General features: G+C 47.5%; 1 protein-coding gene across 2 annotated transcripts in view; it reads left to right on the forward strand.

The window, feature by feature from the left end:
- The first annotated feature begins 2507 nt into the window (after positions 1–2507).
- The window catches only part of UCMA (upper zone of growth plate and cartilage matrix associated), a 30719-nt gene continuing 6741 nt past the window's right edge, over positions 2508–26485 (forward strand). Inside the window, exons 1-10 of one of the 2 annotated variants that reach the window (XM_064368430.1) lie at positions 2508–2612; positions 8440–8509; positions 17751–17905; positions 19072–19199; positions 19394–19466; positions 20027–20114; positions 20493–20540; positions 20642–20737; positions 25008–25142; positions 25243–25341. In XM_064368430.1, coding sequence (XP_064224500.1) covers positions 19072–19199; positions 19394–19466; positions 20027–20114; positions 20493–20540; positions 20642–20737; positions 25008–25142; positions 25243–25341 — 667 coding nt within the window. In that variant the 5' untranslated portion in view covers positions 2508–2612; positions 8440–8509; positions 17751–17905. The remainder of the gene's footprint in view (positions 2613–8439; positions 8510–17750; positions 17906–19071; positions 19200–19393; positions 19467–20026; positions 20115–20492; positions 20541–20641; positions 20738–25007; positions 25143–25242; positions 25342–26485) is intronic. The other variant, XM_064368431.1, reaches the window with a different exon arrangement.

Genomic DNA, 26485 nt, shown 5'->3' on the forward strand with positions numbered 1-26485 from the left:
TAGGTTTTTTGTCATCCATTTCAAGGCGCTAGGCTCTGGAGGCTTAACAATGGCTGCCATCAGAAAGGCTATCCTAAGTCCCCATGAGAATTTTGTCCTTTAATTTCTAAAGATTCCCTTGGGCTCCACAAATTTTCTTCCAATGTCATCCCAGGCACATTTCCCTTACCCTGCATCATTTGGTGGCTTGGGGGTTCAGGTATTAAAACCTGAGCTCCCCATTGCTGTAATAAACCTCTTCCCCATAAATTAACAGGGATTTGTATCACAATAGGCTGACTAGTTCCCGGCTGTCCCTCAGGCCCCTCGCAGGTTAAAATGCCACGGCTTTGATGGACTTCAGAGGCCTGCCCTACTCCAAGCACATTGAACTGAGCATTTCCATGGGCCAAGAAAATGGCCAATGTTGGAAAGAAATAATAGAAACATCTGCTCCAGTATCTACCAATCTTTAAATTTCTTTCCCTGAATCGTAATTTCACGTGTAGGACGTTCACCGGTAATTTGATTTACCCAGGACACTGCTCCGTCTTGTCTGTTTGTACCTCCAAATCCTCTGGTTCTTTTAGCTTCACTTTCCCCTGTTTTCTCACATGGTATAACTAAAGGCTGTGCTGTGCATTCCCCAGGCTCAGCACTCCAAGGAATGGAGGGAAACACTACAATTTGAATTTCCCCTATAAAGTCTGCATCAGTAAGTCCTGTATGAATTCTAACTCCTTGAGCATTAGGAATAGACCTTCCAAGAAGCAAGCCCATGGTTCCAGCGGGTAAGGGCCACAAACTTCTGTAGATGTTTTTTGCAGTGGCTCTCCTGGTAAAATGCTTACTTTCTGAGAGCGGCACAAATCTACAGCTGCGCTCCCAGCTGTGCGGGGAACAAGCATTGTAGAGGGATGAGGGAATAGCTCGTCCTGGATAGACCCGGGTTTGGATCCCGGCCGAGGCGGGCTCCTCAACCCATTTCCCGAAATCAGATTTCCTTCCTTGTCAAATTTTGAATGCCACTGATTTGCCCAATGCCTTCCTTTTCTACCTCTGGGACATACTCTGGGCTCAGTTCCCTTTTGCTTTAAAGAAGGTCAAGGCCTTGGTTTTTTTTGCCCTTTTCTACACTCCTTTCTTATATGACCTTTTCCCCGTAATTGAAACACACTCTAGGAAAAATTGCATCCCCTTTATTATTTAAATAATAAATTATTTTAACTTTAATACTTTGTGCCAGCAAAGTAGCTTTATATAAACTTCCCCCTATTCCGTCACACGCCTTGAGGTAATCTACTAAGGACTTCAAAAATGGCTAACATGGCTTTAGGAAAACACCGAGACCAGCTCGGCCGTAGAGACCCTGCACCCAGGCGGTGCTGAAGGAACTGAGACGCAGACACTCAGACCGAACAAAGTAGGACTATTGGTTGGAGGGGGTTGGGGGCCAGCAGCCTTCCAAGCTGAGAGCCTCAGGGGCCGACTGCATTCCCGGCTGAGGGCCTCGAGCAGACGCTGACCCACCTATTTAATTCTCTGTGAACAGGTGATGATCATTAACAAACAGATGTTCTGTATTTTCTCATAACACAAAATATACCAAGAAGGCAGCTGGTGCCCGCTTACCACTGATCACAGACAAACTAAAAGGTATTCTCCACGAGGGAGCCACGGGGGCAGGGTCAGATGTTCCGCGCTTAAAGAATTGTTTTAACCGGTGTGTGATATTTATACATTGTCTTGCCACATTAGAATGCCCAGGTAGTTTTCGACTTGCGGGGGTCGGGGGGCAGCTAGGTTTTCCTCCCCATCATTCTTTTCAGCAAACAATATATTTTATCACACACTCAGCATTTCTCAGCAATCATACACCTAACATTTCTCAACAGGAAAAGATCTTAAGCAGAGCAAAATTTCGAGTGATTAGAAAAGTTTACATGTGTTCCTTCGGCACTTCTGATCCAGTCCTCAGAATTTCACTCCCAGCAGTCTCACCGACGCCCCCAGTCTCTGGAACAAACTCCCTTTCATACCTCCTCGCAGAGGAGACTTCCCTCACACAAGCCCACATTCACCCACTGGTTAGCACTTGTACCATCACACAGACAGCCTTTCATGCATTCCTTCAATAGACAGACCCAGACGCTGGCCAACACGTGTGCACACACACTCACGCCACACACCGCACACCAGCACTCCGGCCCTTGCTCCCTCAGAGTTGCCTGGCCACCGTTCCCGCTTCTCCCAGCTGTCAACCAAGCTCTCCACATCAATGCCCTTTAGTAAATATTTACTGAGTGACTACGATGTTCCGGGAACTGTCATGACCCCTGGGAGAAACAGAACTGAGGAAGACACAGTCTTTGCTCCCAGGCTGCTCAGAGTCCACTGGAGAAGGTGGCCGCGGAGGGAGAGCAGTCTCCTACAAACCCATGCGCATGGAGTGAGGCTGGACCTGGAAGTGGGGTGAGGTACAAGGAAGAGCGAGGGTAAAAGGAAGAGAAGGATGTGGGGGACAGAAAGAAGAGAAGGTCACTTCTACCAGGAGAAGTGAAAGGAGAGAGACATTGAGGAGAAGACGGTGCTCAGTCATAATCTGGAAGAATTAGGAAGGCTTTCTCCAACAGGCAAGGGAGTAGAGGGCTACTCCCCAGAGAGAGAGTCCAGAAAGGGTAGATCCACACAGCATGGCAAGAGCGTGTTAGTCCAGAGCAAGGAGGGTGAGATGGTGGGAGAGGCAACAGGAGAGGTCAAAAGCGTTGGACGATGGACATCCTTTTACACCCCATAAAGTAATCTGGGGTTTATTCAATGTTCAGTGGTAGGCTGGGCGCAGTGGCTCACACCTGTAATCCCAGCACTTTGAGAGACCGAGGCAGGCGGATCACCTGAGGTCAGGAGTTTGACAACAGCCTGACCAACACGGTGAAACATCATCTCTACTAAAAATACAAAAATTAACTGGGCGTGGTGGCAGGAGCCTGTAATCCCAGCTATTGGGGAGGCTGAGGCAGGAGAATTGCTTGAACCTGGGACCCGGAGGTTGCAGTGAGCCAAGATTGCGCTATTGCACTCCAGCCTGGGAGACTTGAGCGAGACTCCTTCTCAAAAAAAGAATAAAAAATGTTCTATAGTAAATAGCTCAGGGTGCTTTTGGTGGTAACAGAAAAAGTCGACTCTGCAGGCATAACCAATAAAGAAAATGCATTACCTCATATAACTGGAAGCCCAGAGTAGGGCACAGTATGTTCACTGGTCATCAAAGACCCAGGTTATTTTTACCCGCTCCTGATTCCGTCCTCATCAGATCAATCATTCTTCTCATGATCACAAAATGGCTGCAGTGGCCCCAGGCATTGCATCTCCACACAAGGTCCAGAGGCAAAATAGAATTCTATTCTATTCCTTCTTTTGTCTCCTTTTAAGGACTAGGAATCCTTTTTTTGTGCTCTTTTAAAAAATGCCTTCAGCTATTCTCCCCCGGGGCTCTGCAAAACCTTCCAACCTTTCAGAAGGTTTGGGTGCTTTCCCTGTAGTTTTTCCCACGACTCCCACTTGTTTAGTAGAGACGGGGTTTCTACTAAATGGAAACCCCATCTCCACTAAAAAAAAATACAAAAATTACCTAGGTGTGGTGGCGTGCACCTGTAGTCCCAGCTACTCAGGGGACTGAGATAGGAGAATTTTCCAGAGCCTCCTCCCCTACCATAGTCTTCCTCCCTGCCTCAAGTTTGTAAACCCCTTCCTAAGTCAGTGAGCAGCAAGGGATTTCCTTGACTGGCTTGACTAAGCAAGATCAATCAGGAGATGGGTCCACGTGTCTCTGAAGCATGTGGATGATGGAGAACTGGCCAGAATCTCAGGTCTGTTGTCAAAGAAGGGAGTGATAGGGTGCTGTGCATCTTTGGGGGATAGTAGGTGATATTGTCATATGATCAAATTTGCATTTTGGAAAGTTTTTTTTTTTTTGAGACAAAGTATAACTCTTGTTGCCCAGGCTGGAGTGCAACGGCGTGACGTTGGCTCACAGCAACCTCTGCCTCCCAAGTTTAAGCGATTCTCCTGCCTGAGCCCCCCAAGTAGCTGGAATTACAGGCATGCACCACTACGCCTGGCTAATTTTGTATTTTTAGTAGAGACAGGGTTTCACCATGATGGTCAGGCTGGTCAGGCTAGTCTCGAACTCCTTACCTCAGGTGATCCACCCGCCTCTGCCTCCCAGCATGCTATGATTGCAGGCATTGTGGAAAGAGGAATCTGACAATAGCTTGTAGAATGATGGCAGAGGAGAATGAGTTGCCTCACAAGAAAACTGCTGTAGAAGGCTTGAAATGAATGATAGCCTCAATCGGACACATGTATTCAGGGAAGCAGGGACAAAAGTGACCTTTTAAAAAAAAATGAGATAAGGTCTTGCTCTGACACCCAGGCTGGAATGCAGTGGCTCAGTCACAGCTCACTGCAGCCTCAACCTCCCAGGCCCAAGTGATCCTCCCACATCAGCCTCCTGAGTAGCTAGGACCACAGGCATGCATCACCACCCCCAGTTGATTGTTTTTTATTTTTTTAGAGATGGGTTTTTGCCATGTTGTCCAAGCTGGTCTCAAACTGTTGGGCTCAACCAAACCTCCCACTTCATCCTCCCAAAGTGCTGGGATTTACAGACATGGGCTGCTGTGCCTGGTGAAGAAAGGAAATTCCGACAGATGTTACTACGTGATAATCCTTGAGAACATGATGCGAAGTGAACTAAACCAGATACAAAAGGACATTATTGTGCGATTCCACTTATATGAGGTCCCTATAACAGTCAAATTTACAGAGACAGAGAATAGAATGGGGATGGAGAAATGGGGAGTTAGTGTTTAATGCGTGCGGAGTTTCCGTTTCGTGGGATGAAAGAGTTCTGGAGATGGATGTTGGTAGTGTTTGCACAACACAGTGTGAATATACTGAAAGCCACTCAACTGTCCACTTGCAAATGGTTAAGACCGGGTGCTGTGGCTCGCACCTGTAATCCCAGCACTTTAGGAGGCTGGGGCGGGCGGATCACCTGAGGCCAGAGGTTCAAGACCAGCCTGGCCAACATGGTGAAACCTCGTCTCTACTAAAAAAAAAACCACAAAAATTACCCAGGCATGGTGGTGCGCACCTGTAGTCCCAGCTGCTCAGGAGCCTGAGGCAGGAGAATTGCTTGAACCCGGGAGGCGGAGATTGCAGTGAGCCATGATTGCGCCACTGCACTCCAGCCTGGGTGACAAAGTGAAACTCCATGTCAAGAAAAAAAAATGATTAAGATGGTAAATTTGTTATGTGTATTTGACCACAATAAAAATAATTGTAAAAAAAGAGACAAGCATTGTCCCCTAAATGTCTGAACCTTACTGACGTTCATTCCTCAAGGGAGCAGAAACCTCCAGGGGTCTCTGCTTCTGAATAAAGTTTGGTGAGAACAAAGCAAAGAGAACATCACGGGCAAGAGATCGGATTTCATTTCAAAGACAAACTTACAGCAGGGCTCTGTGCCTTACCCATTTATCTTAGAAGTCAGAAGTGAGACGAACGTCACAGGAGGTGTATTCGCAGACTTATTTAGTCTGAAAAATAAAGACGGTCTTCTGAGGACAGAAAGTCAGTGTGGGCTAATTTGACTTTATGATGAGAAGATAAAAAGAGCTTTGCAACGTGGTTAGGTGACAAGATTTCCTCTAAAGTAATCAGCAAAACGTGCAGCTTCAGTGTTTGATAAAATATATTTAAAGCATAATTGTGATACAATTTTTGTTAAGAGCCCGGCGTGGTGGCTCACGCCTGTAATCCTAGCACTTTGGGAGGCTGACGGGGACAGATCACCTGAGGTCAGGAGTTCAAGACCAGCCTGGTCAAAATGGTGAAACCCCATCTCTACTAAAAATACAAAAATTAGCCGGGCATGGTGGCGGGCACCTGTAATTGCAGCTACTCGGGAGGCTGAGGCACAAGAATTGCTTGAACCAGGGAAGAGGAGGCTGCAGTGAGCCAAGATCACACCACTGCACTCCAGCCTGGGTGACAGAGCGAGACTCTGTCTCAAAGAAAGAAAAAAAATGTTAAGAATATTTTATTAGCAAGTGTTTGATAATAATTTGAGAAATCTTGAAGATATCCTCCTTGTTTAATTTTCCAGAATCTGGGAAAACAAATGACTTTAATGACAGTTAACAGGGCTGGGCGCAGTGGCTCACGCCTGTAATCCCAGCACTTTGGGAGGCTGGGATGGGAGGATCATTTGAGGCCAGGAGTTCAAGATCAGCCTGAGCAATGAAGCGAGAACTCACTTCTAATCAAAATTTTAGGGCCAGGCACAGTGGCTCACGCCTATAATCCTAGCACTTTGGGAAGCCAAGGTGGGAGGATCATGAACTCAGGAGTTCAAGGTCAGCCTGGCCAGCATGTGAAACCTCGTCTCTACTAAAAATACAGGAAATTAGCCAGCATGGTGGCATACGCCTGTAGACCCAGCTACTCAGGAGGCTGAGGCAGGAGAATTGCTTGAACCCAGCAGGCGGAAGTTGCAGTGATCTGAGATCTTGCCATTGCACTACAGCCTGGGTGACAGAGCGAAACTCCACCTCAAAAAAAAAATTATTTTTTAAATCAGCCAGGTGTGGTGGTGCATGCCTATAGTACTAGCTACTCAGAAGGCTGAGGTGAGAGAATTATTTGAAGCTGGGAAGTCAAGACTTCAGTGAGCCATGATTATGTCACTGTACTCCAGCCTGGGTGACAGAGTGAGAACCTGTCTCAAAAAACAAAAACAAACACTTAACAAATCCTTTCCCCACTCTGTTGTCTTCAGTTCTTTGCTTTCAGTAAAACTGAATGAAAATCTAATAGACCTATCAAATTATATTATAAATTATAATATTAAAATTGATATGTTTATTATTTAATTAATACTGTGAAATTATATAATATATGATATTATAAAATAATAATATCAATAATGACTATTATTCTTATATTATTTGACAGGTCTATAGATCTTCTTTCAATTTTACTGAAAGTCAATATTTGATGATAGAGAACTATATCGTTTTTGGAATGTAACTAAAAAGCTTTCAAAGAATTGAGTGACGTTGCTCTAATCAATTTTGTGGCCTCACCATCTACTTATTTCTGAGAAGAAGTTTCCTCAGCTCTTCTATTCAAAAAAGACAAAAAATTGGAAGGATATTGTTGCTGAAACTCCTCTCAATCTAGTAAGAAGGAATAGCTGTCCACTGATACATAATCTAATTCACAAACAACTACATTCATTTTATAAAGAGTGTCTACTGATTGTTTAACATGTATAAATAATCATTTGTTGTTTGTCACTTAATATGTAACCAGTAGGTTGTTTGATTAGTTATGGACTAAGATTAATAGTAATGGCAACTCACTCCAAAAGAAAAAATCTAACATTAGGAATTATGGCCTCAGAAAAAAATACATACTGGCAAAGAAGTATGACAGGGTGATAAATCAGACTTACAAGCTTAAATGCTGATGACATTAGGAAAATATTTTGTAAAGAAGTGGAACAGAAAGGCCCTTGATATTTCCTGCAGTGCACTGGTAATAAGAGATGAGGGAGAAAGAAAACCATGTCAAATTTTGAACTGTTAAAGAAGAGCCTGTTCATGTATTTATAAAACATGGGTGACGGTGGCTCTGAAACTACCCTTGTATTGTATTTGGATTCCATTTGATGCATTTAAAAGAGCAATGTAGCAATTTTACTTAACAATTAAAAATGTTAATGCCTGCACTGTGCCTGAAATTATTTATAATTGTTTAAACTAACAACAAAACTATAGATATAAACTTAAAATGTTTAAGAATCATAATTTTGTGTGTGTGTGTGTGTGTGTGTGTGTTTAAATAGAGACAGGGTTTTGCCATGTTGGCCAGGCTGATCTTGAACTCCTGACTTCAGGTGATCCACCCGACTTGGCCTCCCAAGGTGCTAGGATTACAGGCATGACCTACTGCGCCTGGCCAATTTTTTGTGTTCTTTTAGAGGCTAATCTAGTTTGGTTAACACAGAACAATATGCTCAACAACTGCAGAATACACTTTAAAAAACAAAAACAAAAAAACAACAGCAACAAGTGAACTAAACCTTTATCAAGAGACACCACATGCTGATCATAAAACAAGTCTCAATAGATTTCAAAGGACTAAAATCATATTGCTATGTGATCTGTGCCCCCAAAACTTCATGTGTTGGAAAATAAATCCCCAATGCAACGGTGTGGAGAGGTGGGACCTTTAAGAGGTCGTTATGTCATAAGGGCTCTGCCTCATGAATGGATTAATGCTGTTATTGAGGAAATGCGTTCATTATCACAGCAGGGGCAAACCCCTGATAACAGAATGAGTTTGCCCCCCCTTCCTTCTCTCACACATGCTCTACTGTTGTCCCACCAGGGGATGCAGCAGCAGAAGGCCCTCACCAGATGCCGGCACCTTGATCTTGGACTTGCCAGCCTCCAGAACTGTGAGAAATTAATTTCTATTTATTGTAAATTACTCAGGCGATGCGGTGGTGTTCTGTTATAGCAGCACAAAACAGACTAAAGCACGTATTATGTTCTCTGACCATAAAACTTATCAGGAGATGTCTGAAAAATCTCCAACAATTTGGAAATTAAACAACATACTTTTAAATAAAGCATAGGTGAAAGAAATTACGGGGGAAAAGAAGCTAGAAAATAAGATCCCTTAAGCCAAAGGTAAGTAAAAAAAAATAAATAATACGGAAAAGTGTATAAATCAACTGAATAGACTAAAAATACAAAAGTACCCTAAACATATTTGAAAATCTACTAAAAATACAAAAATACTCTAAAGATATTTAAAAATCTACTAAAAATACAAAAATTAGCCAGGCATGGTGGCAGGCACCTGTAATCCCAGCTGCTTGGTAGGCTGAGGCAGGAGAATTGCTTGATCCCAGGAGGCAGAGGTTGCAGTGAGCTGAGATCGTGCCATTGCTTTGTAGCCTGGGTGATAACAGCAAAACTCTATCTCAAAAAAGAAAAACAAAAAACAAAAACCACTGTTCCCAGCGAGTATTAGATCCCTGATTGGACTGTATGTTATTTGAGGGCAAAGACCCAATTTTATAATACTTATTAAATTATGCTTTGATATGGTTTGACTGTGTCCCCACCAAAATCTCACCTTGAACTGTAAAAATCTCCGTGTCAAGAGCAGGGCCAGGTGGAGATAACTGAATCATGAGAACCCATACTGTTTTCGTGGTAGTGAGGAAGTCTCACGAGATCTGATGGTTTTATAAAGGGGAGTTCCCTTGCACTTGCTCTCTTGCCTGCGGCCCTGTAAGACGTCCCTTTGCTCTTCCTTCATCTTCCACCATGATTGTGAGGTCTCCCCAGCCACATGAAACTGCAAGTCCATTAAATCTCTTTCATTTATAAATTACCCAGCCTCAAGTATGTCTTTAGTAGCAGTGTGAGAACAGACGAATACATGCTTTGTCCTGAAAACTGAATTGAATTAAAGATCATTCTGAATGTAGGATTGCTTGCCATCAAATGACCAGCTGAGATCTTCCTAAGGTAGGTCAGGAGATGTTAATAGGGGCTCCATGTAAAAGACGGCAGAGTCAGTGAAGCTTGGGGAGTGCAAAACAAAACTTTTTTTTTTTTTTGAGACAGAGTCTTGCTCTGTCACCCAGTCTGGAGTTCCGTGGCGTGATCTCAGCTCACTGCAACCTCTGCCTCCCAGTTTCAAGCAATTCTCGTGCCTCAGCCTCTTGAGTAGCTGGGACTACAGGCGCATGCCACCACACCGGCTAATTTTTTTAAATATTTTTAGTCGAGACAGGGTTTCACCGTGTTAGCCAGGATGGTCTCAATCTCCTGACTTCGTGATCTGCCTGCCTCGGCCTCCCAAAGTGCCGGGATTACAGGCGTGAGTCACCAGGCTTGGCTGCAAAACAAAATTAAACAGATTTTCTAATTGCATGACTTGTCAGATTGTCTAACTGCAGGACTCATCAGAGCCTTTAATACACTACTGTGCAGTGTGATTCTGGTAGGGAAAAGGGGAATAGAGTCTGCAGTATTTCCCAAATTTTTTTGAAGGTTGAACCCTTTCACCTCGAGCACGTTGTAGTACTACTGACTCCAAGCCTTGGGAAAGCGATGTTCTAATGTAGCCCCCAGGGCTGAGGAGCAACTGGGAATTCACAAAGGATGATAGTGTGTCCAAGGAAGATGCATTTTGGCATTCAGCAGCAGCAGAGTGAGGGAAGGGGTCGAACCTGCCATTCTCCAGCTCTTTTGGTTCCCCAAGCCCATCTTTTAGGACTTAGCCTAGCAGAGCCTCTGCACAAAGCTGTCCTTCAAAGCTATCCCCATGACGAGAACAAGACCGGGGCCTGTGTGCCTGGCCTCCTTTGCTATGGCTCGGCCTCTGCCCAGGCTTCCTGAGGTGGCTCAGTTCCTGTGCTCCGGGGGCCCAACTCAAGCAATACCTAGACACACCCCTAGCTGAGTGCTGGCAGAGCTGCCAGAGCTGTGAGGCGCTCAGCACACAGCCATACATTCACTGGATTCCTGGACAGCCAGGGACCCCAGCCAGCCGGGCCAACGCTTCTTCCACAGGCCTCACCAATGCATTATTTTTCTTTTCATTTCCCTACAAAGTTACTCATGAAACCAGAAAGCAGCTCTGTGTTTCATCTCCAGAGAGAGAGAGCCTTTGATCAGAGAAATGGCCACCTCTCCAGGCGCTGGGTCAGGCCTGGTTATCAATAACATATCTGTACGGAGGCCCTGCCTTCCAGGCTAGGAAACGATGTGGTACCAGCCTAAAACAAAGGGCAAGCGCTTACTAGTTCCCGTAAAAAAAAACTGAAGGAAAGAAATAAAGACTGCCCCTGTTGCAAGTGTTTTTTTTAAACGCATGTATGTGCATTTTTTGTTTTGTTTTGTTTTGAGACAGAGTCTCGCTCTGTCACCCAGGCTGGAGTGCAGTGGCACAATCTTGGCTCACTGCAACCTCCATCTCCCAGATGCAAGTGATTCTCGTGCCTCAGCCTCCCCAGTAGCTGTGATTACAGGAGCAAACCACCATGCCTGGCTAATTTTTTTGTATTTTTAGTGGAGACTGGGTTTCACCATGTAGGCCAGGATGGTCTCGATCTCCTGACCTCAGGTGATCTTCTGGCCTCGATCTCCTGACCTCAGGTGATCTTCTGGCCTCGGCCGCCCAAAGTGCTGGGATTGTAGGCATAAGCCATCATGCCCAGCTGCATTTTTAAATTAAAAAACGGATGAGTCTGTGAATATGTGTGTACATTCATACCAGTGCTTTTCAAGCTTAGATGTTAATTCCAGTCACCTCAAATGTTTGTAACAAATATTGATGTCCAGATCCCAGACAAACTGAGTAAGAGTCTTACAGGTTGGGTCCCAGGCATTGGTGGTTTTTGCTTTTTGTTTTGTTTTGTTTTTGCTTGAGACAGGTGCTTGCTCTGTCACCCAGGCTGGAGTGCAGTGGCATAAACAATTCACTGTGCCTCAACCTCCTGGGCTCAAGTGATCTTCCTGCCTCAGCCTCCTGAGTAGCTGAGACTACAGGTACATGTGACCATTCCCAGGTCCATTTTTTTTTTTTAAAGACAGGGTCAGTCTCTATCATCCAGGCTGGAGTGCCGTGGTGAAATCAAAGCTCACTGCAGCCTCTGCCTCCCATGCTCAAGTGATCCTCCGACACTCCGCCTCCCAAGTAGCTGGGGCTACAGGTGTTCACCACCATGCCCAGCTAATTTTTGTATTTTCTATAGAGATATGGTCTCACTTTGTTACCCAGGCTGGTCTTGAACTCCTGAGTGCAAGCGATCTGCCCTCCTTGGCCTCCCAAAGTGCTGGGATTACAGATGTGAGCCACTGTGCCCAGCTCATTTTTAAATTATTTATAGTGACCCAGATGGGGAGGGAGTAGTCTCACTATGTGGCCCAGGATGGTTTTGCATTCCTGGGCTCAAGCGATCCTCCTGCTTCAGCTTCCTGTGAGCCACTGCGCCTGGCCAGTCCTCATCCTAGTGCTGTGAGCCCTTGGGGTGGGTTTCTCACCCTCGATTGCCATCTTCAGGAGCGGGCTCTGGCCCATTGGGCCCAGATGCTCTTTAGGTCCCTGACAGGTCTATGTCCCAGCAATGGAGATGAGGGCAGTGCTGGACCAGTGGTACTGGGCACCAGAGCACCACTCTCAGGCCTGGGGCAGCTCAGAAAATCAGCAGTGATTCAGGTTCTTGGGTCAAAAGGCCAGAAGCTGCTGAGTATGAAGTATGGGGTCATAGCCAGACACCCAGGCTACCAGGGGACAGGCCACCATACTGGCAAAGCAGGCCTCAGAGGTGAAGGCTGGATAGTGGAGGCTGGGTCCTCTGCTGTGGTTACAGCGTGGGCTGCAGGCAAAGACTTTCATTGCATTTCCTTGAGGAGAGAGAAGCCCCAGGTGACTCCCAGTTCACAGTCTCAAGGCTGAGTGTCGGACTCTCAGCAGTCTTAGCGATTGGCTCCTGGTTCCTTGGGCAATTAGCTCAGGGAGGCCTGGGAGAGAACTGTCCAAGGTCCTCACCCCTGGCTGAAGTCATCCCTCCACCTTCTCTTCCTCCTCCTCAAACCTCCTTACCTTCTCCCTCCCCAAAAAGGTGAGGCTTTTTTTTTTTTTTTGTCACTTAAAGAATAAAAGAGCAAACAATATTTTTATGCCCTTTCCCCAAGACCTGCCACTGTGATTCTTTTTCAGGACAATTACATCCTGTCCATTCCTGACCTTCCAGGACAATGGAGCCACCTACTCTTGCCTTTCATAACTCACTTACGCTCTTCTACCCTGCTTTTTCTTTTTTCTTTAGATGGAGTCTTGTTCTTGTCACCCAGGCTGGAGTGCAATGGCACAATCTCTGCTCACTGAAACCTCCACCTCCCGGGTTCAAGTGATTCTCATGCCTCAGCCTCCCAAGTAGCTGAGATTACAGGCATGCACCACCACGCCTGGCTAATTTTTTGTACTTTTAGTAGAGACAGGGTTTCACCATGTTGGTCAGGCTGGTCTTGAACTCCTGACCTCAGGTGATCCACCTGCCTCGGCCCACTAAAGTTCTGGGATTATAGGTGTGAGCCACAGCACCTGGCCTTCAATATGTTAATAACCTGTATAGCCATAACAGCACTAACCTCCTGAATCTCAACCCAGATATGGGGGATCTCCAGGCAATACTCCCTGCAGTTGTACAATGTCCCATTCTAGAAGCCTTTTTCAAAGCTCCTCTCATCCTGTACCCTAGTTGTAATGGTGGAGGACAAATTTTTTTTGTTTTTTGAGATGGAGTTTCGCTTTTGTTGCCCAGGCTGGAGTGCAATGGTGTGATCTTGACTCACTGCAACCTCTGCCTCCTGAATTGAAGTGATTCTCCTGCCTCAGCTTCCCAAGTAGCTGGGATTACAGGTATGTGCCACCACACCCAGCTAATTTTGTATTTTTAGTAGAGATGGGGTTTCTCCATGTTGATCAGGCTGGTCTCGAACTCCTGACCTCAGGTGGTCTGCCTGCTTCAACCTGACAAAGTGCTGGGATTACAGGCATGAGCTACTGTGCCTGGCCAGGACAAATGTTTTATGGCCCTTGGCATGGCATATGGGGAAATGGGGATGTGCCAGCAGGTTTACAACTTTCCCTATAGACCCAAGGAAGTCATTGGTCAGGCTGGGAATAGGACGCTTGGCTAGTGATGCTGATTCACTCTGGATAGAGACCTGGTATTTGCTAAGTGGACAGCTCCTGTCAGACTTAATCTCATGCAGGGACTTCCAGACACCATTGTCACGGAGACGGGTCCTATTTCTGTGGCCTGAGAGGAGAAATACTATCTGGATGCTCCATGACGCTCTGGCTCAGCGCTAGAGAACTGAGTCTTTCACAGGGAAATAAGGAACCAGAAAAAGTTCAGCAATGTGGTCCTGACTCACGGGACGCTAACTTTCTGCATCCATCTGTGGCAACATAGTCAGCTCTGAGGGATGTCAAACGAGTTGAAAAATGTTTCAAAACTGTCACTCTTTTGCCCGACACACAAGCATTCATGTCATTGAATTTTTTTTTTTTTTTTTTGAGATGGAGTTTTGCTCTTGTTGCTCAGGCTGGAGTGCAATGGTGCGATCTCGGCTCACTGCAACTTCTGCCTCCTGGGTTCAAGAGATTCTCCTGCCTCAGCCTCCTGAGTAGGTGGGATTACAGGCATGCACCACTGCGCCTGGCTAATTTTTGTATTTTTAGTAGAGACGGGGTTTCTCCGTGTTGGTCAGGTTGATCTCAAACTCCCAACCTCAGGTGATCTGCCCACCTTGGCCTCCCAAAGTGCTGGGAGGTGCCCAGGCTGGTCTCAAACTTCAGGCCACCATGCTCGGCCTGTAATCTCTCTCTTGCCCCACACACAAGTGTTTACTTCAGATCTACAGCGTTTGGGAGCAGGAAAGATAGAGGAATATTAATGAACTTTCCTGTATCTTTCCTGCTCCTGGAGGCTGAGTTCTGAGGTTCCCCTGCTTCCAAGGTCACAATTTCCTCTTTTGGTACAATCCTTATTTCATTCCTACCAAATAAGGGGCTCTCAGGAACATCATTAGTCCTCTGAAAATGAAGTGAAATGAAAGAACACAATATATATATATATATTTTTTGAGACAGGGTCTTGCTCTGTTGCCCAGGCTGGAGTGCAGTGGCACAATCATAGTTCACCGTAGCCTTGACCTCCCCAGTCTCAAGTGATCCTTCCCACCTCAGCCTCAGGAGTAGCTGGAACTACAGGTGCCAACACACCTGGCTAATTTTTAAATTTTTTATAGAGACAGGGTCTGCCTATGTTGCTGAGGCTGGTCTCGAACTCCAGGGCCCAAGCAATCCTCCTGCCTCGGCCTCTCACAGTGCTGAAATTGCAGGCATAGCTACCATGCCCAGCCAACTGTATATTCCTAGTATGAAGTCTATTAATGGGCTTTTGAATGTTCGTTTCGGGATGACATTTGTTAAGTGGGCCATGGCATCATCTGAGACCTCATTTGCATGAACACCTCTTCCCAAGAGTCATTTAAACTTTACATGAGTTATGCCCTCAGTTCCTGGTAGACCAAGTGGTGAATTGAGTCAATGCCATTGTCAACACTCAACAAAGTTAAACAGGCAAAAAAGACTTCATTCAAGACTTGTGCAATCAGCCAGGCATGGTGGCTCATGCTTGTACTCCCAGCACTTAGGGAGGCCGAGGCAGGAGGATCGCTTGAGCCCAGGAGTTCGAGACCAGCCTGGGCAACATAGTGAAAACCTGCCTCTATTAAAATAATAATAATAATGATAATAATAATAATAATAAACTCATGCAATAGAGGAGAGAACCTGGGCTCAATTCTGCTGAACCGAAGATCTGGAGTGGTTTAAAGAGCTGCAGGGGGTGGTAATCATGGGCCACTGTGTTTGCTAATTAGTCTTCACAACTCAGAGTAAAGTGTCTACTGAATTTATGCCCCTACTCTTCCACAGAGATCAGGAAATAGGGTGCCACCTCCTTTAGTGTTCACATTTGAAAAAGATGACCCCAGCCACATGTGGTGGTGCATGCCTATAATCCCAGCACTTTGGGAAGCCGAGGCAGCAGGATTGCTTGAGCCCAGGAGTTCGAGGCCAGCCTGGACAACCTAGGGAGACCTCTATGAAAAATAAAAAATTAGCAGGGTATGGTCACACATGTCTGTAGTCCCAGCTCCTCGGGAGGCTGAAGTGGGAGGATCACTTGAGCCTCCTCAAGGAGGCTGAGGCTGCAGTGAGCTGTGATCATACCACTGCACTCCAACCTGGGTGACAGAGTGAGACCTTGTCTCAAAAAAAAAGATCCTCAGGTAGGTCCTTGAGAAAGACGTTTACTGGGCTGTGAAGCTGCAAGAAGTCGTGTATATTTCAAAGGGTCAGAGGAAGAATTTGCAATTGCAAGTTTTTTCCCTCCCCTCCCCTCTCCTCCCCTCCCCTCCCTTCCCCTTCCTTCTTGACAGGGTTTCACCGAGGCTGGAGTGTGCTGCTGCAATCACAGCTCACTGCAGCCTCAATTTTTTGGACTCAGGTGATCCTCCCACCTCAGCCTCCTGGGTAGCTGAGACTACAGGCACACACCATCATGCCTGGCTAATTTTTTAAGAAAGTACTATTTTTAATAGAGACAAGGTCTTGCTGTGTTGCCCAGGCTGGTCTCAAACTTCAGCGCTCAAGCAATTCTCCTTGCCTTGGCCTCCCAAAGTGCTGAGATTACACATGAGTCACTGTGCCTGGCTACTATTCCAAGTTTCCTAAAGTGATTGTGAGAAGAAAAGGGAGCTCAGGGGCCTATGGTTGGGAAGAAGCCTTGTAAAGTTTAGCCAGAATCGGGGGAATGGTAAGGTCATCTTGGTTATCCAAGTCAGTCCTTCATAAACACACCCCAAAATTCACTCTTCTGCTTGGGAAACGCTTTAAACCCAGTGATACATAAACTTGAACGTTTCAGGCTCCTGGATGGGTGCTTTCTTATGAATAGCCCATTGAAATGATCTCATAAATGTTTTCTTTCAATGCTTTCATACCAGAGTACTTCAGCAGATGAATTCAACAAACATTTAGGAAGCATTTGGTCTGTACCAGCACCATATTAGGTATGAACAAGGTGGCAACATCCCCTTAAAGAGACACCACAGCACTGAAGAGATGGGTGAATAAATGAACATTTTAAATATGATATGAATCCGGGTGCAGTGGCTCATGGCTGTAATCCCAGCACTTTGAGAGGACATGGCAGGCATGTCACCTGAGGTCAGGAGTTTGAGACCAGCCTAGCTAACATGGCGAAACCCCGTCTCTACTAATAATACAAAAATTAGCTGGGCGTGGTGGCACATGCCTACAATCTCAGCTACCCAGGAGGCTGAGGCAGGAGAATCGCTTGAACCTGGGAGGTGGAGATTGCAGTGAGCCGAGATGGTGCCACTGCACTCCAGCCTGGGTGACAGTGGGAGATTCCATCTAAAATAAATAAATAAATATAATGTAAGAGTTCCTCAAAATAGTAAACAGAGTTACACATGACCCAAGAATTCCTCATACAGATATCTACCCAGCAGAAATGAAAACATATGACCGGACACGGTGGCTCATGCCTGTAATCCCAGCACTTTGGGAGGTCGAGGCGGGCAGATCATAAGGTTAGGAGTTCAACATCAGCCTATCCAACATGGCAAAACCCCGTCTCTACTAAAAATAAAAATTTAGCCAGGCATGGTGGCAGGCGTCTAATCCCAGCACTTGGGGAGGCCAACGCAGGTGGATCACGAGGTCAGGAGTTCAAGACCAGTCTGGCCAACATAGCGAAACCCTGTCTCTACTAAAAATACAAAAAAATTAGTCAGATGTGGTGGTATGCAACTGTAATCGCAGCTACTTGGGAGGCTGAGGCAGGAGAATCACGTGAATCCGGGAGGCAGAGATTGCAGTGAGCTGAGGAGGGTAACAGTGCGAGACTCAGTCTCAGTAAATAAATAAATAAATAAAAGATGTAAGCAATAGAACCACCAGGGCCTGATGACTAAGGAGCTGGGCTGTGAGCGGGGAGGGGTGTGCATTTCCGATGGCGCCTGAGCTTCTAATTTGAATAGCTGGGGGATTAACGGTAAGCTCATTCCCAGAGATGAAGAAAACAGCAAAAAGAGAAATCTCGAAGGAGGTGTCTTTGGACAAATTCAGCATACAGTACTTGTGGGGCTAAATCAGGTCTTCTGACGTCCAATCCAGCACTCTTCTCTTCTTCCCCCAGCCACTGGAACCATGCCTCTGCCTTGAGGTGAGGTGGCGTGTTGTCCTTTGGGGTATAATGTCACGAGGAGGCCACTTCTGCAGCACACTGAGCCGTGGTGGGCAGCCCGAGGGCAGGGGCAGCTGAAGGTGGAAATGTGTGGAGATGAGTGCCCTGGTCTAGAAGGAAGGTTCCAAGGCACTGACAGATCACGGAAACCAGCTATGGGCAGAGCACTCCTTGGAGCAGATCCCCGTAGCCACTGGGAATCTCAGGTGGGCCGGGCGCGGCGGCTCCCACCTGTAATCCCAGCACTTCGGGAGGCCAAGGCAGGTGGATTGTTTGAGGTCAGGCATCAGACTAGCCTGGACAACATAATAAGTCCCTGTCTCTAGGATTTTTTTTTTTTTTTTTTTTGAGACGCAGTCACACTCTGTAACCTAAGCTGCAGTGCAGTGGCGCTATCTTGGCTCACTGCAAACTGTCTCCCAGGTTCAAGCAATTCTCCTGTCTCAGCCTCCTGAGTAGCTGGGATTACAGGTACCCACAACCACACTTAGCTAATTTTTGTATTTTTAGTAGAGATGGGGTTTCACCATGTTGAACAGGCTGGTCTTGAACTCCTGACCTCAGGCGATCCACCTGCCTCAGCCTCCCAAACTGATAGCATTACATGTGTGAGCCACTGTGCCCAGCCTTTTCTTTTTTTCTTTTGAGACAAACTCTCACTCTGTCACCCAGGTTGGAGTGCAGTGGCCTGATCTCAGCTCACTGCAACCTCCACCTCCTGAGTTCAAGTGATCCTCCTGCCTTAGCCTCCTCAAGTGCTGGGATTCCGGGCATGAGTCACTTTGCCCAGCCAATGTGAAAGTCTTATAAAAGGGGAGCTCAGCAAAATGTTAAACAGTGCCCAAAGGCTGAGAGCAAAGAGTTCACGATGATGGTTCCTAAGAAAGGGCAATGTCAGGAACGCATCTCCAAAGGGACTGTGCTCTGATGGCTATGTCGGTGTTGATTTCACTAGTGTTCCCATTTCTGGAAACCTGTATTTCCTCCTCTACATGGAATATGATGCCTGTTGTCCTAGAGATGCAGGATTAGCTGTGGAGCTTTTCAGATACCTGCCCTCCTCTCACTCCATGGAAGAAGGTAATTGACTCTCAGCCTTGCTGTTTTTATTTTTTAATTTCTAATTTTATTTATTTATTTTTTAGATGGAGTCGCACTCTGTCACCCATGCTGGAGTGCAGTGGCACGATCTTGGCTCACTGCAACCTCTGCCTCCCGGGTTCAAGTGCCTCAGCCTCTCCTGCCTCAGCCTCCCGAGTATCTGGGATTACAGGTGCCTGCCACCACGCCTGACTTTTTTTTTTTTTTTTGTATTTTTAGTAGAGACAGGGTCTCACCACATTGGCCAGGCTGGTCTCGAACTCCTGACCTCAGGTGATTTGCCCACCTTGGCCTCCAATGTGCTGGGATTACAGGCGTGAGCCACTGAGGGAAGGCGACTGACTCTTGCTCTTGCTGTCTTTAAAGGGCTCTGGGACTCGCCACCCCAGGGGTTTGTGTTTGGCTGGGCAGTGAGCATTGGCTGGGAGCAGTGCGTCAGGTAAGGTGTTCTCTGGTCGCTGTTAGCATGGCCCAGATGTGTGTGTCACCCTGATGGGTACTCTGGTCATCACGGGTCCTCCTTGCTTGACACTTGGATCAAAACTCCCCCATTGATCCCCCTCTTCCTATTTGCCCCCACCCACGCTTCAGCCCTGAGGACGGGGGCCCTCACATCCCTGGAGCAGGTGCCAGGAGCGCCTTGACACAGCCTTGGTCTCTGGAACCCTGACTGTTAGGATGAGCCTTCCCAGCAGCAGATCCCCAGACATGGATATTGGAAAGGCCATCCCAGCCAGGACGTTGGAAAGACCGTCCCAGCCAGGGCCCTAACTACAAACTCTGCTTCTGGAGACATTTGCCAGGCGCCAAAAACATCTCCAGTGCTCTGTCCAGGAGCAGCCAATGGAGAGGGCAGCCGGGCCCCCTCCTTCTCTCCCCCAGCGGCATCCCAGCCTCCTGCCTCTCTCTTCCCTCCCTCCCTTCCTCCCTCTCGCCTGGGCTGACTGCCTCAGAAGTGGGGACCTGGGAGGGTTGCAAGACGCCTGGTCTGCCCCGTAGGTCCTAAACGGAGCCCCCACTTCTGCAAAGATGACTTGGAGACGGGTCTTCCTGCTGTCTGGCCTCTCCACCCTGGTGCTCCTGTCTAGTGAGTACGGGAGGGTCAAGGCGGAGGGTGTTAGTTACATGGCAAAGGAGATTTGCCTTGCACAGGTAAAGCTGCTCAGGTGATGCAGGTAGAAAGGGGTGTGCTTATTGTTAAAGGGTGCGTGTGTGTGTGTGTAAAACACAATATAATACAGGGGGAAAAAAACCAGTAAAGAAAGAAACAAAACTGAAAAAAACCCCAAGCCAGCCTGCTTGGTGGGTTCCTGGGGAGATTGGCTCTGCAGCTGGTATGTGAGAAACCGAGGCCCCATGCCAGGGCCTGGCAGGACCCTCAGCCTGGAAAGCAGGATGGGGGCTCAGCTCAGGGTCTGGGCTCCCCTCTGACGCCGCAGCCTCACTCCGTGCCCTTGTCCTGCAGTGCTGCGAGAGGGAACCGCGCAGGCAGCGGGAGAAGAGGCCAGCCAGGGTGAGTGCAGGGGCCGCTCATGGGGCGGGACAGGTGCAGCCAGTGAAGCAGCAGCCCTGGCATACCCACGCTGCTGGTGACAGGCCTCTCCTGGGTTTCAGATGCAAAACAGAAGATTTTCATGCAGGAATCAGATGCCTCGAATTTCCTCAAGAGGCGTGGCAAGCGGTCCCCCAAGTCCCAAGATGAGGTCAATGGTAAGGATGCCAAAGGGACCCCACCCTCACCACTGCTCCTCCTTTCCCACACTCGGCAGGGCGGCGGGATGCAGCCGGCACCGAGGGCTCACCCCAGGCCCTTGGGTATCAAAGGGACTGCAGCTCTGAATGAGAAATGACACCCTATTTCCTGCCCGTAGGTCGTATATTGGATTGCATACTTTGTCAGGGTAAGGAGGCCCCACCTCTGCAAAGATGACATGGAGACAGGGCCTCCTGTCCTGCTTGGCCATGATGCCACATTAAATGCACCTACCAGGGATAAGATGCATTCAACCTCAGAAAGGTGTAGGGAGGGAAATACACGTTCTGGTCTGGAGAGGCCCCACATCAGTGCGTGCTTTAGGGGTACTGGCACAGCATACCTCAGTGCAAGAGCGACTGTGTCGCACATGGGAAAGCACAGGACACTGGGTGCTGAGAAATGTGGGTTTGGGGACAGCTGTGCTGCTAAGTGGCCTTGGCCGCTTCCTCTCTCTGGTCCTCATTTCCTTATTTATAAGCCTCTGAAAGAGCTGTGTTCAGCCAGCAGAGTTTTTAGAAGTTTTTATTTCCAGTGCACTGGGGTGAGCCTGTCTGCCGCGCAGCCTGCGGTAGGGCCTGTGGAACCCCAGCTTCAGGGTCGTCATGTACTTGACCTGCCAACCTCCGAGGGCATTTGAGTTTCTGCTCCTGAACCTTCTTCCTCCAAGACACTGAGCTCGGACCGTACCGCCCAAGTCTCTGGCTTGAGTCTCTCCTCGTGCCTGTGAATGAATGAACTCTTTGTATCCTTCAGGGCACTCGGCAAGGTGACTTCCTTGGTAAAAATAACAGGACTGTTTTCAAATGATGGGAAGAACAGAGATAGAAATGCTTGGAGATTAAATTTCTTAAAAAAAAAAAAAAAAACTGGGTAAGTATAACCATGCTAGGAAAACCTCCAGGCCTCATACAACTTGAGATTTAAAAGTTGGGCAATGTCAAGACGCACTGAAAGGCTGTGGGGAGGCCGGGCTGTTATTGATTAGAATTGGAGAAGCAATCTTCTGGCAGACTTCCGGGGAGGAAACATGATTTTATGCCAGGCAAATAGCTTCTGTCCTCTTTTTTTTATTTTGAGATGGAGTCTCACTCTGTCGCCCAGGCTGGAGTGCCGTACAGAATCTTGGCTCACTGCAACCTCCACCTCCCAGGTTCAGGTGATACTCCTGCCTCGGCCTCCCAAGTAGTTGGGATTACAGGCGCCTGCCACCACATCTGGCTAATTTTTGTATTTTTGTAGATGGAATTTTGCCACGACGGCCAGGCTGGTCTTGAACTCCTGACCTCAGGTGATCCACCTGCCTTGGCCTCCCGAGGTGCTGAGATTACAGGAGTGAGCCACCGTGCACGGCCTCTTAAGCTGACTCCAAACAGTGAGGTACACCGTTAAGCCTGAAGTTCCTCACCTCGGACAGAAGCTTGGTGTGTCAGTTAGTTGTGGGAGGTGCAGGAGAGCCTGGTAAACACCCAGGACTGTGCGTGAACACATCTGCTGTCACCCGATCAACTCCTGTGGATGGCAGTAGGGCAGTGCCCAGCGATCCCTCAGACTGGATAAAGGATAGGTGACAGACACTTCAATTACCTTGAATTTGGAACCATGAGCCAGGCATCTGACATCTCTAAGCCTCCGGGATAAAGGTGAAGCTTACCTTAGGGCGGAAAGAGAGTGTGATGAATGCATGTTCCTCAGAAGGAACGTGTACAATGCACAGAATGACGCATGGTATTTTTGTGTTGTCCTGAGGATTAAATTGTTCTTATTTATTACCTCAAAGCTCCAATTTGCAGCACCTCTGGAAAGGCCACTTGGGAAGATCATTTCCCGTCCTGAGTACACAGGGGACAGAGAATGCTTCTTTCAGAATTGGCAGCGGCTTACTAAGCACCTGCTTCCTAAACCCCCACACCTTCTACCGGACCAGCTCGGCCGTAGAGACCCCAACCCAGTGGTGCTGAAGGAATTAAGAAACAGACACAAAGAGTGCAAAGTGGAACTTCGGGGGCGCTAACAACAGCCTTCCGAGCTGAGAGCCTCGGGCAGACTCTGCCCGTGTTTATTTTCTCTGAACAAGTGATGATTATTAACAAGCAGGTGTTCTGTGTTTCTCATAGAATCAAGATAAACTAGGCAGGCAGCTGGTGCCCACTTACCACTGATCAAGGACAAACTAGAAAGCTTTCTCCAGGAGGGAGCCACAGGGGCAGGTCACATATCCCGTGCTCCAAGAACTAGTTTAACTGGTGTATGATATAAACATACTGTTTACTTCTTTGGAACGCCCTGAGCAATTTTCCACTTGCGGGGGTGCCATGGTTCTCAGCAAACAATATAGTCCACCATACGCTCAGCAACCTCCCCAATGGCTTTCTGGTACTTGGAGCAACATCAGGGCCCACAGTGGGTGGGGAGAGGGAAGCGGCCGTGAAGGTGTGTTCCGGGCCAATAGTGGCATGTGGGAACCTGGTGCCCTAGCTCTGCCCTCGCCTGCTGTGTGACCTCTGTCAGGTCGTGCAGCCTGAATCCCCTCCTGAGAAGTGTGTGGATGTGGAGCGAGAGGTGGGGCATGGGTATGGATGGGACAACCAGCTCCTTCTGCCAGACTCAAGTTTCCTGCAACTAAGTAGGTAATGGCAGACGTCTGGGAAGGAACACTCCAGAAGTCTGGAATCTGCAGTAAGCCCAGTTCCCAGCTAACTTGATTTTTAATCTGAGTTAAATTATAGAAAAGTAACAGAAATAACTAATATTTATATAATTCATTGATTAATGTGTCTTACTTCCAAGAAGGATTTGAGATGGTTTCTATTTATTTATTTATTTAGAGATGGAGTCTCACTCTGTTACCCGGGCTGGAGTGCAACGGTGCAATCTCAACCTCTGCCTCCTGGGTTCAAGCTATTCTCCTGCCTCAGCCTCCAGAGTAGCTGGGATTATAGGCATCTGCAACCACGCCTAGCTAATTTTTGTATTTTTAGTAGAGATGGGTTTTCACCATGTTGGCCAGGCTGGTCTTGAACTCCTGACCTCAAGTGATCTGCATGCCTCGGCCTCCCAAAGGGCTGGGATTACAGGTGTGAGCCACGGCGCCCGGCTTGAGACAGTTTCTAATATTATCATTTTTCTGTTGTTTCTCCCAGCACCTCTGTCGTGCAGGGTGGGGTAGGGAACCATGACTTTCCTCAGTTTCTCTGCTTTCTTCATCACCCCCCAGCTTTCTCTTGCGTATCAGAGTTGGTGGGGTAAGAAACCAGTACCTCCCTCTCACGCGTGTGGTGTGAGAGGAATCCCACCGTGAGACCGTGAGGCGTTCTGAGGGACTGGTTCTTCCTGCCCTAGGCATGGACTCCCTGTCTTCATGGGTTTTTCCAGCTGAAGCACATGCTAGAGGAAATACCTTGAAAGTAGAGAGCTTTATATCATTGCCTCCAGACAAACTGAAATTTTTATTTCAGCAGCTCTAATGCTTGGTAAAACTTATTCTTATATCTTTCTCCTTATTGAACTGTAGGTCTCTTGAGCAGAGGGACAGATTTTTCTTTCTTTTTTTTTTTTTGAGGTAGAGTCTCGCTCTGTCTCCCAGGCTGGAGTGCACTGGTGCGATCATGGCTCAATACAACCTCTGTCTCACAGGTTCAAGTTATTCTCCTGCCTCAGCCTCAGGTGTGTGCCACCATGCCTGGCTAATTTTTTGTATTTTTAGTAGAGATGGGGTTTCACCATGTTGGCCAGGCTGATCTGGAACTCCTGACTTCAGGCAATCCACCCGCCTCGGCCTCCCAAAGAGCTGAGGTTACAGGTGTGAGCCACCGCAATGGCCAGATTTTTTCTTTTTTTTCGAGATAAGGTCTCACTCTTTTGCCCAGAGTGGAGTGCGGTGGCGCGATCATAGCTCACTGCAGCCTTGAACTCCTGATCTCAAGCAACCCTCCTGCTTCAGCCCCAGTAGCTAAGCTCATAGGCATGAGCCACCATACCTGGCTGGAGGGACAGAATCTTTCTTACTTGGCCTTTTAATTCCAGTGCTCAGCCTATATCCTGGTCGTGATAAGTGCTCAAAAATGTCAAATGGACTTGAACGTATTAATTAACGTGAGATTAAGTTGGATTATTCATTTACGGAATTCATTTCTGACCATGGGATTTCTGGTTTCCAAGTGGCCTGGTATACTTGGATACACCACCAACTTTATAATCAAAGCTAAATCACTTTACTCTTTCGAGCCTCTGTCTTCTCATCTGCAAATAAGGCAGTTGGATTGGTCAATCACCTTCAAGTTATCAAGTCTGTGTCAGGAGTAAATCATTTCAGGGAAGCCTCCAACCGCAATCCTTCACAAACCACTCCTCCCCAACCAGGTGTGACTTCTCAGATGAACTGTGTTCCCCTAAGTGTTTGCCCTTAAATGTCCTCATTCTTGCGGGCGAGGGGGCACTCTTGCTTCTTTTCCTTTCACAGCGGAAAACAGGCAGAAGCTTCGGGCTGATGAGCTGCGCAGAGAATATTATGAGGAACAAAGGAATGAATTTGAGAACTTCGTGGAGGAACAAAACGATGGTAAGGGCTCTTCAGCCGGCGCCGTCAGGGAGGCGGAGCTTTGGGGGGAAATCACATGGTTTGCCAGCGCCTTCAGGGAGGTGGAGCTTTGAGGGGAAATCACATGGTTTGCCTTCTCTTCTTCTACCCAACTTTTTTCTTCTTTCTTTTTTTGAGACAGAGTCTTGCTCTGCTCTGTTGCCGAGGCTGGAATGCAGTGATGCTATCTCAGCTCACCGCAACCCCCACTTCTTAAGTTCAAGTGATTCTCCTGCCTCAGTTTCCCAAGTAGCTGGGATTACAGGCACCACTACCACACCCAGCTAATTTTTGTATATTTAGTAGAGACAGCGTTTTGTCATGTTGGCCAGGCTGGTTCTGAACTTTTAATTAGAGGAGGGAGGAAAGGGAAGGTCTACTTTCAATTCATATCCATGAGAGCCCTGAAAAGAAGGGAGGGCTGGGCTCAGTGGCTCATACCTGTAATCCCAGCACTTTGGGAGGCCATGGCAGGTGGATCACCTGAGGTCCAGGGTTCAAGATCAGCTTGGCCAACATGGTGATGGTGAAACTCCGCCTCTACTAAAAATACAAAAATGAGCTGGGCATGGTGGTGGGCGCCTGTAATCCCAGCTGCTTGGGAGGCTGAGGCAGCAGAATCGCTTGAACTCAGTGGGCTGAGGTTGCAGTGAGACAAGATTGTGCTACTTCACTCTAGCCTAGGCGAAAGAGTGAAACTCTGTTAAAAAAGGAAGGAAAGAAGGAAAGAGAAGGGAAGGGAAGGGGAAAGGAAAAGAAAAGAAGGGAGAAAAATGGCTACACAGAGCTTCAGAAGGTGTGGAAGGGACAGAACACCTTGTTCCCATTGGCTGGGGGCTGCGGGGATCGGGGAACTGTTTGCTGTGTGGATATAGAACTCCTTTCCCTCCCTCTTCCTACTTGGGCATGACTGTGCTGGTCTGAGTTCTGTCTAAGCACCAAAGCTTACATTTAGCGCTGGTAGGATTGTAGTGGAGAGTGCAGACTCACTTGCAGGTGTCTTATATTCACATCAATGTCAGGCTCCAGGTACTACTTCAACCTGGAAAATCAAGGCTTTTATTGACCTATTCAGTATACTCAGCATCCTTACTGACTGGCAGAAGCAAACCAGGAAAACCGAACT

The sequence above is a fragment of the Aotus nancymaae genome, unplaced genomic scaffold (genome assembly GCF_030222135.1).
Source record: "Aotus nancymaae isolate 86718 unplaced genomic scaffold, 86718_ANA_hifiasm-v0.15.2.pri h1tg000077l, whole genome shotgun sequence".
Taxonomy (NCBI): Eukaryota; Metazoa; Chordata; class Mammalia; order Primates; family Aotidae; genus Aotus; species Aotus nancymaae.